This window comes from Vicia villosa, unplaced genomic scaffold (genome assembly GCF_029867415.1).
Source record: "Vicia villosa cultivar HV-30 ecotype Madison, WI unplaced genomic scaffold, Vvil1.0 ctg.000146F_1_1, whole genome shotgun sequence".
In the NCBI taxonomy this organism is placed as follows: Eukaryota; Viridiplantae; Streptophyta; class Magnoliopsida; order Fabales; family Fabaceae; genus Vicia; species Vicia villosa.
The window spans coordinates 1,196,812-1,212,313 of NW_026705038.1; the positions used below are offsets into that span (position 1 = coordinate 1,196,812).

Consider the following 15,502-nt stretch of genomic DNA (forward strand, 5'->3'; position numbering starts at 1 on the left):
TGTTTTGGCTTGCCGTTTGTTGGAGTATTTGGTTAACAAGAAACGGTTTTTGTTTTAGGAATGAAAAGTGGAATATAAACAATATAGTTTGGAATATAAAGTTTTTGGTGTGGAGGTGGGCTTCCATTGGCGACATTGCTTATTCCAATTGCAATTTTTACGACTTTTGCAAGGATCCTTTGTATTTTATGTCGTAGGTGGAATTGGTTTGTAATTTTGTCTTTTTGTCGGACTTTTCCGCTCTTGTGTATCAAGGTTTGGAGAACCCTTAGTTCTCCCATATATGAAATTCTTGCTTACACAAAAAAAACGTATAGATGGTATGTTTACGTTTATTGACTTATTTGTTTGCTTTTTACATTCTACAAAATTTCATTAATAAAGCGGACAATTTACATAAATAGTTAAATATTTTTTAAACTTTTCCAAAACTATATTTATTATAAAACTAAATTATGAGAATATATTATATTTTACAGGAAAGAATAGTAAAAAATTTATTTAGCATAAACTAATTGTTAATATATTTTATACGAAATAATATATTTTCCATGTTAAAAATCAAATTTTATTTTATTACTTTCTAAACTTAAATTTGTGCTGGTTTGACCATAAATATTTTATAAATTATTTACTTTTTATAGATAACTATCTAAACTAAATTTTTAAAAATGAAAAGTGATTAGAAGTTTGAACGTATGAAGAGGGAATAGAATTCTCTGAACTTAGGGCGCCAAGGTCAGTCTACCTTTCGATAATTTATCACCGTCCGATAAAATTAACGACGGAGTATACGCCACGTGGACATCTCATTGATTTTCAGTTGAAAAGCTTAACCGTGGGGTTGCATGAAAGGTAGGTTGGTTCGTCCATGGCGGTCACACCTTCTCCGACCAGACCGCAGAAGACTACACGCCGTCGAAATGGTAAACGGCCGAGAAAGAAATGGAGAGATCTGAGATCGTGACGGGACAAGTCATCAGAAATGTTGCAAACGGTCCTTGGTTTGGGATAGAGCTAAGATTGCGGCGGAGTTGCGGTGCTCCGATGACGGAGATCTGATAGACCAAAGAAACAAAGTAACGACGGCAGTAAGTAAGTAGCCAAGAGTTTCTGGTTGGTGTATGTATCATTCTCTTGTCTGCTTCTATTTTTTCTGTTCTAATCATTGTTTGACACGTGGCAGTATCTAGATGGTTCAGTTTATCGGACGGTTAAGCATGGTTGAACTACACTCTAACCTTCGCGCGTATACAATAGAGAATCGAACCCTGACATATTGTAAAAATGAAAAAAGTGTTGTAGAATAAAGAGCAGTTGAAATTGAAACTCAAACTATTGATTCTATACTGTCTCACTATCATAATGTCTCTTTCACGCTTCATCGCTCCTCTCTCTTGCAATTCTTCTACTTCAGGTCTCTCTTCTTCACTTTTTCTTTTAATTTTCGGTATTTTTTCTCTATGTCGTTATGCCTTGGTAGTAATTTTCAAACTTTGCTATACTATATGCTGAATGGCCATGCAAATTTTTTTTTTCATTTCTTGTTTTAAGAGTTTGGTGAAGCTGCTACACAGACACGGAAACACGACACTGGCACATTGACACCGGTAATTATTTGAATAAAATGAATAAAGGTTTCAGATGCTGACAACTTTTATTTTGAGGTGTTAGTGTTAAATTACTGGATACTACATTGAGTTATTACTGGAAAATTTCTGGTGTTTACTTACAGTGTTAAATTACCCTAATTGAAATTTCATATTTTCAGCTCCTAAGTCCGAATTGAGATATTTATATGAAACATGCATTTTTGTTTATATGAAGGGTCTGATAGTTTTTTTCCTTCTTCACAGATTCTTCTATGGTTGCGTCAACAGTAAAGAAGAATATGAACACTACTACAGCGTTGGTATGACTTGCATATTCTTAAATTTTTTCTAATATATATTAGTGAAGGAAGGAAATAAAATGAGTTTTATTGTTTGTAGTGTTTGGAAGACACTAAAGAAAGAATCAAGAACATGTTCAATAAGGTTGAGCTTTCAATTTCTTCATATGATACTGCTTTTGTGGCAATGATTCCTTCTTCAACGTCGCCGCACACCCCCTTTTTCCCTCAATGTTTGAATTGGTTGCTGGATAATCAACTTGTGGACGGCTCTTGGGGTCTTCCTGATCGACATCCATTGTTGATGAATGATGCTCTCTTGTCTACCTTAGCATCTATCCTTGCATTAAAGCAATGGGGTATTGGTGAAGATAAGCTGAATAAGGGTACTTTACTCTTCTCCCGGTTATCGTTTACAGAATTGTTACATGCTATACATTGTATTGTATCTATTGTTATTTGGCATTGTGAATCTGTTCTCAGTCCATCAACCAGTACCAGAGCCAAAGTTCTTATTTTATAGTATTCTCATATGAGTAAATATAAAATATGTCAATGCATCAATTTACACTTGTCTTTTCGTCTGTCATAGAAATGAGGTTTCTTGATTTTTTGCAGGACTTCATTTTATTGAGTCAAACTTTACTTCAATCAATGATGACAAGCAACACCGTCCCATAGGATTTGATATACTTTTTCCTTCTTTGGTTGAATATGCACAAACTTTGGGCATTAATCTTCCAATTCGAGCCACGAGCTTGGAAGCAATGATCCAAAAGAGAGACAGAGAGCTTCAAAGGTAGTATTTTTGTTTTCTCTTGTGTATATCTTATTTTTCATTTTGCCTAAATTCTGCAAGCTGGTTGGCCTCAAATGGTTAATGAGTACCCGAGTTTAAATCTTGGCTGAAACAAATTTCGGTCAAACTTTATTTTCTTCCAGGCCGAACTCCAGATTACCAGGACCCTTTATCCCTAGGAACCTGAGGTTTAAAACGAAAAAATATTCTCCAAACTGACCTCTTTCTGATGCATTTGTTTTGATACAGAGGCTCTGAAAGCAATTCAGAAGGGTGGAGAGCATATCTAGCATATGTGTCAGAAGGAATGTTGAAGTCGCCGGACATGAATACAATCATGAAGTATCAAAGAAAGAATGGATCTTTGTTTAATTCACCGGCTACAACTGCAGCTGCTTTTCATCACTTAAAGAATGCTGACTGTCTTAGTTACCTCCAATCAGTATTACAAAAGTTTGGGAATGCAGGTTCATTTTCAGACTTATTTTCCTTCAAATTTAAATTTATTTTAGTCGCTTACCTTTTGTGCATTAATTTTTTTTCTGTAAAAAAACTCAGTTCCCACGGTTTATCCTCTGGATATATATGCCCGTCTTTATATGATTGATAGTCTTGAAAGGTTGGGTATTAATCATCATTTCAAAGAGGAAATTCGAAGTGTACTGGATGAAACATACAGGTAATAATACATTTGAGATGCATGCTCCTGTTAGAGTAAAATACAATGTCAGTAGCTAGAGAAGTAGGAAAGAGTTTATGTATATGTGATAAAAATATAGAGATAGTAAGGGTCTGTTTGGATTAGTACTGGAATAAGCACTCGTGAAACTATTTGGAATAGCTTATGGAAACAGTTTGTAGAAAACAAATTTGACATTATTTTATGTTGTTATAGAAATAGCTCACATATAAGCATTTATACGATAAGCGCTTAAATAAGTTGTTTATCTAAAGAGGCTCAACTTCAAAAACATTTGTGCATGCATAGAAACTTTTCATTTTCATCAATTGGATATCTTCACCATTTAATTCGTGAAAAAACAGATTTTGGCTACAAGGAGATGAAACTATATTTTTAGACCCAACAACCTGTGCAATGGCATTTCGAATGCTGCGTCTCAATGGTTATGAAGTTTCTTCAGGTAAGATCACCTGTAACATTTAAATGCATGTTTAGTTTGTAGTTGGCAAATTACATGTAGAGTAAACGTACTTTTCTTTAAGCAAATGGACTTTGACACTATGTTTGGTAAATTCCTTAATTCCTTTATAGAAGCAAGATTCATGTTGAATTTTCATTCTCATTTTTTTGTTTGAGAGGTTTCATATTTTTGAGACAGTTTAGTCAAAACATAAATCAGTTTGAGCAAACTCACTTTTTGACCAAACTTAATTGTGCAAATGTGTGCCAAGTAGTTATAATCTTTTTTATCGATAAAAAAAGAAGAAAAGAAGCTGAGCTATATGATGTCTTTGCAGATCCATTTTATCGATATTCAGAAGAAAAATTTCCCCATTCCTTGAAAGGTTACTTGAAGGATGCTAGTGCTGTTTTAGAGCTATATAGGGCTTCACAAGTCATTATACATCCGGAAGAATCAGTTTTAGTAAAACAAAGTTCTTGGACAAGAAATCTTCTGAAGCAGGATTCTTCTGATTACCATTTGTATGCCGATAAACTTCATATTTATGTTGATAACGAGGTAGTTTATTATTCCAATCTTTCATTAAATTTAACTGCTTATATGAAATATTACAATGCATTTTGAAAACTACAATGTTTTTGCATCTTAGGTCAATGATGTTCTTAAGTTTCCACATCATGCGAATTTGGAGCGTGTATTAAACAGGAGATCGGTGGACCATTATAATGTAGACGAAACAAGGATTTTAAAAACATCATACAGGTACGCCTCCACTAGTTTGTTTCCCATCTCAAATTTCGTTTTTCATACCTCTTTTTTGCAGTCAAATTCTTGATTATTTGTCTGACACAGATCCTGGAATCTTGCAAACAAAGAAATTTTGAAGCTAGCTGTTGAAGACTTCAATCTCTGCCAATCAATACACGGTAAAGAGTTGAAACAACTTTCAAGGTATATCTTTCGTTTGAATCTTTCTAAAATTTCATATGAATATGTCTCCTTAAAAGAAAAAGTTATAAATTTTTAGCTTAAATATTGAATTAGCTTTTAATGCCAAAATAATCTAGTCCAAAAGCAGCTGTAACATATGATTTGCTTTCTAGAAAATTTATCCAAAAGGATCTTTCATTTCCTCAAGCTAAGTATAACTAATCTCTATCATATGCAGGTGGGTTGTTGAAAACAAACTAGACAAACTAGAGTTTGCAAGGCAGAAACTGGCATATTGTTACTTCTCTAGTGCAGCCACTTCTTTTTCCCCCGAACTTTCTGATGCTCGCATATCTTGGGCCAAAAACGGGGTGCTCACAACAGTTGTTGATGATTTCTTTGATGTCGGGAGTTCTGAAGAAGAGCAACTGAACCTTATTCAACTAGTTGAGAAGTATATTCCTATTTTTAATTAAAACCATGCCATCTCTTGATTTCCTTTTGAATTTTTCTCAAAATTTTCAGAACAATTAGTAATATTGTGGTTATGGAACTGCAGGTGGGATGTAGATGTCAGTACTGTTTACTGTTCTGAGGCGGTTAAGATAATATTTTCTGCAGTTCGTAGCACAATTTGTGAGATTGGAGAGAACTCTGTCGAGCGGCAAGGACGCAATGTGAAAGACAATGTTATCAAGATTGTGAGATGTTTCTCCATCTTTCTGCCTATATTTTTTTACTAATGTTATTTTGCATCCTTGTTCCAAGATTTTTCTTAATGGATTGACTTTGTTTGATACTTTGATTTGCAGTGGTTAGATTTGATGCGGTCTATGTATACAGAAGCTGAGTGGTTGAGAACCAAGGCCACTCCAACAATGGATGATTATATGCAAAATGCATATGTATCATTCGCATTAGGACCAATTGTTCTTCCAGCCCTCTATCTTGTTGGACCTAAGCTTTCAGATGATGCTGCTGTAAATCAGGAATTGAATCATCTTTACAAGACCATGAGCATTTGCGGGCGTCTTCTCAACGATATTCAAGGTTTTAAGGTAATATAGTTCAGTTCATTCCTTCTCTTTCCATGACGTGTCAGCTTTGAGGTAAGAGTTCGGCGTGTTCGGTGTCCTACATGTGTTAGTATCTGACTAACATTCAATTTTTTTATTTTTTCAAATTATTATCAGGGTCAACGTGTCAGTGTCTATGTCTATGTTTGTACTTCATACGTGGCGACTAATATCTTTTTGTGTCTGCTATGTTGTAGAGAGAATCTGAGGAAGGAAAACTGAATGCAGTGAGTTTGCATACAATTCATAGTAATGGAGCTGTTACTTATGAAGACGCCGTTGATAAGATGAAGGGTGTTATTGAGGATAAGAGAAGAGAACTCCTGAGATTAGTTTTGAAGGAAAAAGGAAGCTTAGTTCCAAGAGATTGCAAGGATTTGTTTTGGAAAATGATGAAAGTGTTGAACCTATTCTACATTAAGGATGATGGGTTTACTTCAAATGAGATGCACTCTACTGTTAATGCAGTGCTTAAAGACCCAATCATTCTAGATGAATTGTTGGTAGATTCTAAAAGCAACACCCTCTCTCAAAAGCACTAGAGCTGCAATTGATTTTGATAAAGGAATAAAATAAAAGGGAGTCTCTTTCTTTTATGTGAATTTTAGTGTTTTTCAGGAAGAGGATGGGTTTGATTTATACCCCATATTTTTTTTTTCTTTTTACATATTTTTGGTATTCATTAAAGTATATACATTCTTGGTTGGTATGATGCAGATTATTTGTGGGAATTTCTTAACCCTCCCTATGTTTTTTTTATGCACCACGCGAATTTTCAAAAATGCTTGTGAAAACCAAAAATGCATTTTCAGGACGCACCCATATACACTTTACGATTTAATTTATTCCGGAAATGCATTTCTTGAAGTTCCCGAAAATACATTTACGCTTCCTAGTTTTACAAACTAGAGAAAGAACCTTTAATGGGAAATGTTTTACTTCCGATTAGCTTGAAATTGAAAAGGGAATAGCTAGTAGATCTAAAAGAGTGTTTCATTTCCTTAGCATTTATTTGTATTGCAGCTAGAGAAGGAACCTTAGAGCTAGTTGTGGATATGGAAATATGTCTCGTAGACGTCTCTAATTATAGGGAAAACTATACAGGTATATGCTTTTATTACTATCTTTATCCACAATAACTATAATGATGTGCCATTGACCATTTAACTTCTCAGCTGTCACACATTCCATTTTTTTAGTGTAAATATGAGTTCTTCACCATGGATCCTCTTCTTCTTGACCCATTAAAGGTTCTTTCTTTGGTGTGTAAAACTAGAAACGGCCCATTAAAGGTTCTTTCTTTTTTGTGTAAAACTAGAAACGGAGATATGTTTCTCAGAATTTTCGGAAGTGTATATTCATAATAAATTAGGTGGTAAAGTGTGTATCGGTGCGTTCCAAAAATATATTTATGATTTTCAGAGACATTTTTAAAAATTCACGTGGTGCGTAAAAAAAAACATAGTGCGGGTTAAGAAATTCCCTTATTTCTAATGGTTGGAGTCTCAATCTGATTGAGATCGTTTTCTCTATAGGGATGCTTTTCCTCACTATTTTGACCCGTTTGTTTTGCTTTTTATTTTAAAATAATTTTTATAGTGTTACATAACTTTATTTATCCCAACAAAGGAAAGGAAATATCCAACAAACCTCAAACAGGGAAAGGGATGGCCTCGCGACCAAGAGAAGGGTACGAAAGTCGGTTACGCAAGGGGAAGGTATTAGCATCCCTCGTGTCCGTAGTACTCTACGGGATCCATTCTTGCCGTTTTTAATCAAAGGGTGTGTTATCCAAGTCTAAAGCCTAGTGCTAAGGGAATGCACACATGAAGGAAAAAGGAAAGAAATAAAAAAGTGAACTCGCCTAGATTATTCGAATCCGGTGCCCTACGTATCCCTAACGTGCAATAGGAAAATCAGAGTTCCGTAGTTCTTCCATACAATTTCTTTTATCAGTTTTTTTTTAATGGGCGGCGTTAACGTTTGCACTCTTGCATTGGGCACGACCTTCGATGCAGTCGAGTGGAAATAACGTAGTTTCATCATTATTTATTAAGTGTTTTTTTGGGAGTTTGAGAAGAAAATAAGTTTTAGAAAAGGAAAAGACTAAGGAGAAAGATCTACCCTATTGTTGTCATGCATTATGGACCTAAGGTTAGGATTGAGGGACTAACCTAATTGTTATCATACTTGGATTGCAACCTAAAGTCTACTCAACTCACATCTCAAGCAAGATGGAATCAAGAACCTAGAGGTACATGCAATTCTCAAGGAGAGAAGAAAGAAGAAGAGGGAAAGCAACATCATATCAAAGTAAACACTTAGACATGTCAGTCAAGGCATAAGGGTCATGCATACAATGTTTTTGGCATTAGAAGGCTTAAAAGAAAACAATCACCTAAGCTTTAGCAAGTGAAACCTTATGTCTCAAGTGCTAACCAAACATGGCATAAGGAAGTGAAACGAAATAGATGTAGAAGTGCACAAGTCAGAAATAAACACATCAAGGAATCGTCATCATCCCCTAAGCATGCTCGAGAAATATTCACAACAAAATATCACAAGAAAAGGATCACAAACAAACCTTAATGGACATAAGTCCTCATGCAATACTAACAAGCAAAATAAGTTGAAAGGGAAGGGATGTGGGAAGAAAAAGAGGAAACTATATACATGGTAATCAATTATTACAAGTCTCAAGTTTAATAAGAAGTTCAAGTAAGCATTAAATTCATGGTACAAACACCAAGGCACACAATTATCAAGCAAAGTTGACAAGTGATAGTGGACTAGTCTTAACAAGTGATGTGATCAATTAGGCATGGCATTAAGCATCAAAAGAGGCAAGTTCATAAGCTTAAACATGGTGTTAAGACACATAATAGACTTCAAGACATCACAAAGGCATCATACAAAACCACATTACAGGGTTGAAGCAAGACTAGGTCAAAACCAAACCCTAACATGCTCCTAAAGGCACATAAACATCAAGCCAAGTATAGATGAAGAGGTATCATAGTAAAGAGGTATAAAACCATACAAGTAAAAAGAAAATGACCTATTGTCATACCCTAATTTTTGAACCTAAGATTTCCCAATTATTTGCATTCCTACCACATATCAAGATCACAATCTTGAGTTTGACCTTTGGCTTTGTGCTCATCTCACCTTTGAGGAGATCACCAAGCACCTATGTTTGTTTAACTTATGAATGCTTCTTTTTTATGTTATATTATCCTAAACTTAAAAATAGATATGTTGCTTGTTTCATTGTTTTGTATATTATAGGTTTTGAACCAAGTGCAGTCATATCCTCTCCCAAACTAGGGTTTTGAAGATCGACCCTGAAGTAACTGGTAATTCATCGAAGCTTAAGGGCTTAGACTTCAAAAGAGGAATCCTCATCATCAAATGAAATTTCGTAAGAATATCTTAAGTTCATTTGACCAAGTGCATCTAAAGATCATGTGGCTTGATTCATCAAGAAACTATATAGGTTCATGTGTTTACTTCCATGTCTTCTTCAACAAGTTTCATCAAGATATGAACCTCATCATCAAGTGTTCTTTAAGATAACATCCTTTCAAGGTCTTATATATGTAACACCCCGATATCCGCTACACGCATCAACCGTGTCGGCCAACCGAGCATGTCACCGGCTTAATCAATACTCCCCCTAGTGAAGGATAGAAAAACACTTAGAAAGGGGGGTTTGAATAAGTGTAGTCTAAAAACTTGAATGATAAAAACAATTGCACAGTTATTTTTATCCTGGTTCGTTGTTAACTAAACTACTCCAGTCCACCCCCACGGAGTGATTTACCTCACCTGAGGATTTAATCCACTAATCGTAACAGATTACAATGGTTTTCCACTTAGCCCACGACTAAGTCTTCTAGAGTATCCTGATCACAACCTGATCACTCTAGGAACAAATGCTTAGACACAAGCTAAGACTTTCTTAGAGTATCCTGACCACCACGTGATCACTCTAATTACAACTGCTTAGACACAAGCTAAGACTTCCTAGAGTATCCTGATCAACACTTGATCACTCTAGTTACTTACAAATTAATGTAATCAATTCTAAGAGTATTACAAATGCTTCTGAAAAGCTATAATCACAACAGTGATATTTCTCTTAACGTTTAAGCTTAATCTCACTAATATATTACAACAACAATGTAGTGAGCTTTGATGAAGATAAGTTTCTGAGCTTTGATTTGAACAGCGTTTCAGCAAGTTAATATTCACAGAATCGGTGTAGAAAATCGTAACCTTGCTTCTCATCAGAACTTCATACTTATAGGCACTTGAGAAGATGACCGTTGGGAGCATTTAATGCTTTGCGTGTTCCGTACAACATTGCATTTAATGTTTCACGCTTTTGTCAACTACCTCGAGCCTTGTTCACGTTGTGTCTACTGACGTTGCCTTTAATAGCTTCCAACGTTCCTTTTGTCAGTCAGCGTAGCCTGCCACCTGTACTTTCTTCTGATCTGATGTTTGTGTATACAATGTTTGAATATCATCAGAGTCAAACAGCTTGGTGCATAGCATCTTCTTGTCTTCTGACCTTGAAGTGCTTCTGAGCGTGATACCATGAGAACTTCAATGCTTCTGCTTCTGATCTCAAGTTCTTCTGATGCTTCCATAGACCCATGTTCTGATTCTGCCTTGACCATCTTCCGATGTCTTGCCAGACCATGTGCTGATGTTGCATGCTGAACCTTCTGAGACAAAGCTTCTGAGCGCTGATTTGTGCATACTCTTTATATATTTCCTGAAAAGGAAATTGCAATGTATTAGAGTACCACATTATCTCACACAAAATTCATATCCTTGTTATCATCAAAACTAAGAATATTGATAAGAACAAATCTTGTTCTAACAATCTCCCCTTTTTTGATGATGACAAAAACATATATAAATGATATGAATTTACGATCAGAAAGAGCAGACAGCTAAAGACAATTACACAGCTATAACATAAGCATGTGAATATGTCTCCCCCTGAGATTAACAATCTCCCCCTGAAATTAATACTAGAAGAATTTTAATAATAAAAGACTTCCCTGAGTATTTCAGTAGAGACGTTCACAGTGCTTGATCTTCAGAACATTCATGACTTCTGATTTCTGCTTCCATAGGACAGCTTCAGAACATTGAATTTCTTTAGATCCACAGAACTTTCACAGCTTCTGACTTCTGCTTCCATCGGACAGCTTCAGAACTTGAATTTCTTTGATCTTCAGAACATTCACAGCTTCTGACTTCTGCTTCCATTGGACAGCTTCAGAACTTGAATTTCTTTGGTCTTCAGAACATTCACAGCTTTTGATTCTTGCTTCCATTGGGACAGCTTCAGAGCTTGAATTTCTTCTTACATCACTTCATGCTAGATTGTATCAGAACATTGTTGAATGTACCAGAGCATCATCAGAGCATCTCTACATCCTGAAATGTTACAGAACAAAACTAAAAGACGAAAGTTAGCATGAATGAGTCAGAACATAGAATATGTTTCAGAACACATAATATGTATCAGAGCCATATGGTATGTGTCAGAGCACATAAACATAATGTTTCAGATCATATTCTATCATCAGAATATCTGAACATTCTTCCTTCTTGCTTCTGATTCTGAAGCTTCATAGCACTCAGCTTGCTTCAAGAATCCAAGAACTTGATTCATCTTGTTGCTTCTTATGTTGATCTTGTAAAGAGAATCTTCAATTCCTGCAACAGCACAACTTAAAACATAGAACTTTGCAAGTTCTGTTAGTGATGTGGGGCCTTTTTACCCGGTAACTGTTAATATTAATCAGATCATTTATCATATATTTTCTCCCCCTTTTTGTCATAACATCAAAAAGAATATAAAAGATTCAGATGTAGAAAACGACAAAATCAAACTTTTCATTGATTAAGCAAACAGAATTACAAAAGATGTATGCATAATAAGCAGATGCAATCAAACAAAGAAAACTACAAGGACATAAGGACTACAACCCTAGCTTAGACATAATCTTGGCTAACATATCATGAACCCCTGCGGTCTTCTCAGTTTGTTCAGCCATGAAAGCTTGATACTCTGCATGCCTGTCCAGACTAGAACCTCCACTGTAAGAGAATGCATGAATTCAAGGAGGAAGTGAGAGACAGTTCACACGAAGAGAGCTAATGTCCCAAACGAGGCTTTCCCTTAACATAGAAGTCAAGAACATGATTCTTAACTTCATCCAATAGCTCAAGAAAGTCTTCTTCATTTGGATAAATGTTGATAACAGCATCACAGAAGAGATCTGACTTGAGACTTCTTGAAATCTTGAGAGATCCGTCTTGAAATCAATGTCAGCGATCCCCGAGATTTGTTTCTCAACCTGGAACCAGACAATCCTTCCAACCGTTATATTCAAATAGATCGACCACCCTTGAGCCTTCGTCTTCGTTTTTGGTTTGAAACCATAAGCACCCCAGTCATCAGAGTCCACAGAAGATTTACACAAAACTTCCATTTCTGATGGAGGAATGTAGCGAGTTTTCAGTGGAGAAACCTCTTGTCTGATGAATGCTTGTTGGGAGGAACTTGAAAAAGGATTCATGATGAATGCTAGGTTGAAGATGAATAAACTAGGGTTTATGCAAGACACTTATAAAGAGATAGAGAGAGAGAGAGAGAATGACAATGAATGCACAGAGATAGAGAAAAATAAATAGAGGGAAAGGAAACGTTTGAGGAAGATGAAACGAAGAAGAAGTAAACTGAAAAGAAATAAAAGGAAATGATGAATAGCATTTAATGTTACGTGACGTGAGGAGAGATAATAATGACAAAAGAAGTGATTAGCACAGTTACCTAAGTAGGCGTCCCCTCAACTGCACGCACGCTTGTCCAGAAATAGTGAACACGTGTTTACCATCTGGATAGCCAGTTACAGCTGTTTTACTTTTAAAGAGATTCTGAGTCAACTTAGACAATGAAACGTTAGTAATAACAGAATCACTGCTTCTAATTGATTACAATCAGAACTTCTTATAAAAGACTAATCCAATCTCATTTCAGAAGATACTCATACATAAGATCTTCTCATCTTCTCATTCTGGGCATAAATCCATACTGATATTCTTCATAATGAACTTAAACCTATCTTCAGCAAGGGGTTTTGTAAAGATGTCAGCCCATTGATGGTCTGTATCCACAAAGTTTAAAGATATAACACCCTTCTGAACATAGTCCCTTATGAAATGATGTTTAATCTCAATATGTTTAGCTTTTGAATGTAAAATAGGATTCTTAGATAAACATATAGCAGAAGTATTATCACAGAAGATAGGAATGTTACTCTCATATATCTGATAATCTTCTAGTTGACTTCTCATCCAGAGCATTTGTGTGCTACAACCAGCAGCAGCAACATATTCTGCTTCTGTTGTTGAGAGGGCAATTGTAGCTTGCTTCTTGTTGTACCATGAGATCAGATGACTTCCAAGGAATTGACAACTTCCAGAAGTGCTTTTCCTTTCTATTCTATCTCCAGCATAGTCAGCATCACAGAATCCTAATAAGTTGTAATCTTTGGATCTTCTGTAAACTAAACCAACATTAGTAGTACCTTTCAGATACCTCAGAATTCTCTTAACCGCAGTTAAATGAGATTCTCTCGGATCTGATTGGAATCTAGCACACAAACAAACACTGAAGAGAATGTCAGGTCTAGAAGCAGTTAGGTATAGAAGAGATCCAATCATACCTCTGTACAACTTCTGATCTACCTTCTTACTTACCTCATCCTTACCTAGGACACATGTTGGATGCATAGGAGTTTTGGCTTCTTTGCTTTCAGAAAGATTAAACTTCTTCAGAAGTTCTTTCACATACTTCGTTTGATGAACATAAGTTCCGTCAGAAGTTTGGTTGATTTGAATTCCAAGGAAGTACTTGAGTTCTCCCATCATGCTCATTTCAAATTCAGCCTGCATAGACTCAGCAAACTCCTTTCCAAGTGTAGCATTAGATGTTCCAAAGATGATATCATCAACATATATTTGACATATTAAAATATCCTTTTTAAAGGTTTTACAAAAGAGAGTAGTGTCCACTTTTCCTCTAGTGAAACCATTTTCCAGAAGGAAGGAACTTAAACGTTCATACCAAGCTCTCGGAGCTTGCTTCAATCCGTATAATGATTTCTTTAATTTAAAAACATGATTTGGAGACTTGGAGTCTTCAAAACCAGGAGGTTGATGGACATAAACTTCTTCATCTATATAACCATTTAAGAAGGCGCTCTTAACATCCATCTGATAAAGAGTGATGTTGTGTTGAGTGGCAAAAGAAATTAATAGACGAATAGATTCTAACCTGGCCACTGGTGCAAAGGTTTCTGTGTAGTCAATCCCTTCTTGCTGACTATAACCTTGGGCAACCAGTCTGGCTTTGTTTCTTACCACTTCTCCCTTCTCGCTTAGCTTGTTTCTGAACACCCACTTAGTGCCGATGACGTTAAATCCTTTTGGTCTAGGAACCAAGTCCCATACGTCATTCCTTGTAAACTGATTTAGTTCTTCTTGCATGGCAATTATCCAGTCAGGATCTTCTAGAGCTTGGTCAACAGAAGTTGGCTCGATCAAAGAAACAAGACCTAATTGACATTCTGCATTGTTCTTAAGGAATGCCCTTGTTCTGATGGGATCATCTTTCTTCCCAAGGATCACATCTTCTGAATGAGCTGAAGCAAGTCTAGGTGATCTTCTGACTGTTGGCTCTTCAGAAATCCTGAGATTCTCTAAAGATGCAACAACTTGATCTTCTGATCCATTGCTTCTGAGACTGCCAGCTTCTGCAGCTTTGCTTCTTGATTCTACTGCTTCTGATATATCAATATCAAAATCTGCAAAATTCTCAAACTGCTTTGGTTTTTCGAGACCAAGCTTATCATCAAACCTGATATTGATTGATTCTTCTACAATCAATGTTTCAGTATTGTATACTCTGTAGCCTTTAGAGCGTTCAGAATATCCAAGAAGGAAACACTTTTGTGCTTTAGAATCAAACTTACCAAGATGATCTTTAGTATTCAGAATAAAACATACACATCCAAAAGGATGGAAATATGAAATGTTGGGCTTTCTGTTCTTCCACAATTCATAAGGAGTCTTATTTAGAATAGGTCTGATAGAGATTCTATTCTGAATATAACACGCAGTGTTTATTGCTTCTGCCCAGAAATGCTTAGCCATATTGGTTTCATTGATCATGGTTCTGGCCATTTCTTGTAGAGTCCTATTCTTTCGCTCTACAACTCCATTTTGTTGTGGAGTTCGAGGACAAGAGAAATCATGGGCAATACCATTTTCTTTGAAGAACTCCTCAAAGAATCTGTTCTCAAATTCGCCACCATGATCACTTCTAACCTTTATGATTTTGCACTCTTTCTCAGATTGGATCTGAGTGCAGAATTCAAAGAACACTGAATGAGACTCCTCCTTGTGTTTTAAGAACTTTACCCATGTCCAGCGGCTATAATCATCAACGATGACTAATCCATATTTCTTTCCTCTGACAGATGCTGTTTTGACTGGGCCAAACAGATCAATGTGCAAGAGTTCTAACGGCCTTGAGGAAGAAACAACATTCTTAGACTTGAATGCAGGTCTG

At 35.9% G+C, this 15,502-nt stretch overlaps 1 protein-coding gene across 2 annotated transcripts; it reads left to right on the forward strand.

The window, feature by feature from the left end:
- Window positions 1–692: 692 nt before the first annotated feature.
- On the forward strand, window positions 693–6,580 carry LOC131624658 (terpene synthase 6, chloroplastic-like). 2 transcript variants are annotated; one of them, XM_058895593.1, is made up of 15 exons: window positions 693–1,095; window positions 1,187–1,417; window positions 1,857–1,912; window positions 1,992–2,277; window positions 2,510–2,690; window positions 2,940–3,157; window positions 3,249–3,369; window positions 3,735–3,832; window positions 4,170–4,393; window positions 4,485–4,597; window positions 4,688–4,786; window positions 5,004–5,219; window positions 5,325–5,466; window positions 5,578–5,823; window positions 6,039–6,580. In XM_058895593.1, the coding sequence occupies exons 2-15, from the start codon at window positions 1,366–1,368 to the stop codon at window positions 6,381–6,383; spliced, it is 2,397 nt and encodes a 798-aa protein (XP_058751576.1). In that variant the 5' UTR covers window positions 693–1,095; window positions 1,187–1,365; the 3' UTR covers window positions 6,384–6,580. The 2 variants fall into 2 exon arrangements, with proteins under 2 accessions (XP_058751576.1, XP_058751577.1); XM_058895594.1 differs by having other exon boundaries at window positions 693–1,417.
- The last annotated feature ends 8,922 nt before the right edge of the window (window positions 6,581–15,502 follow it).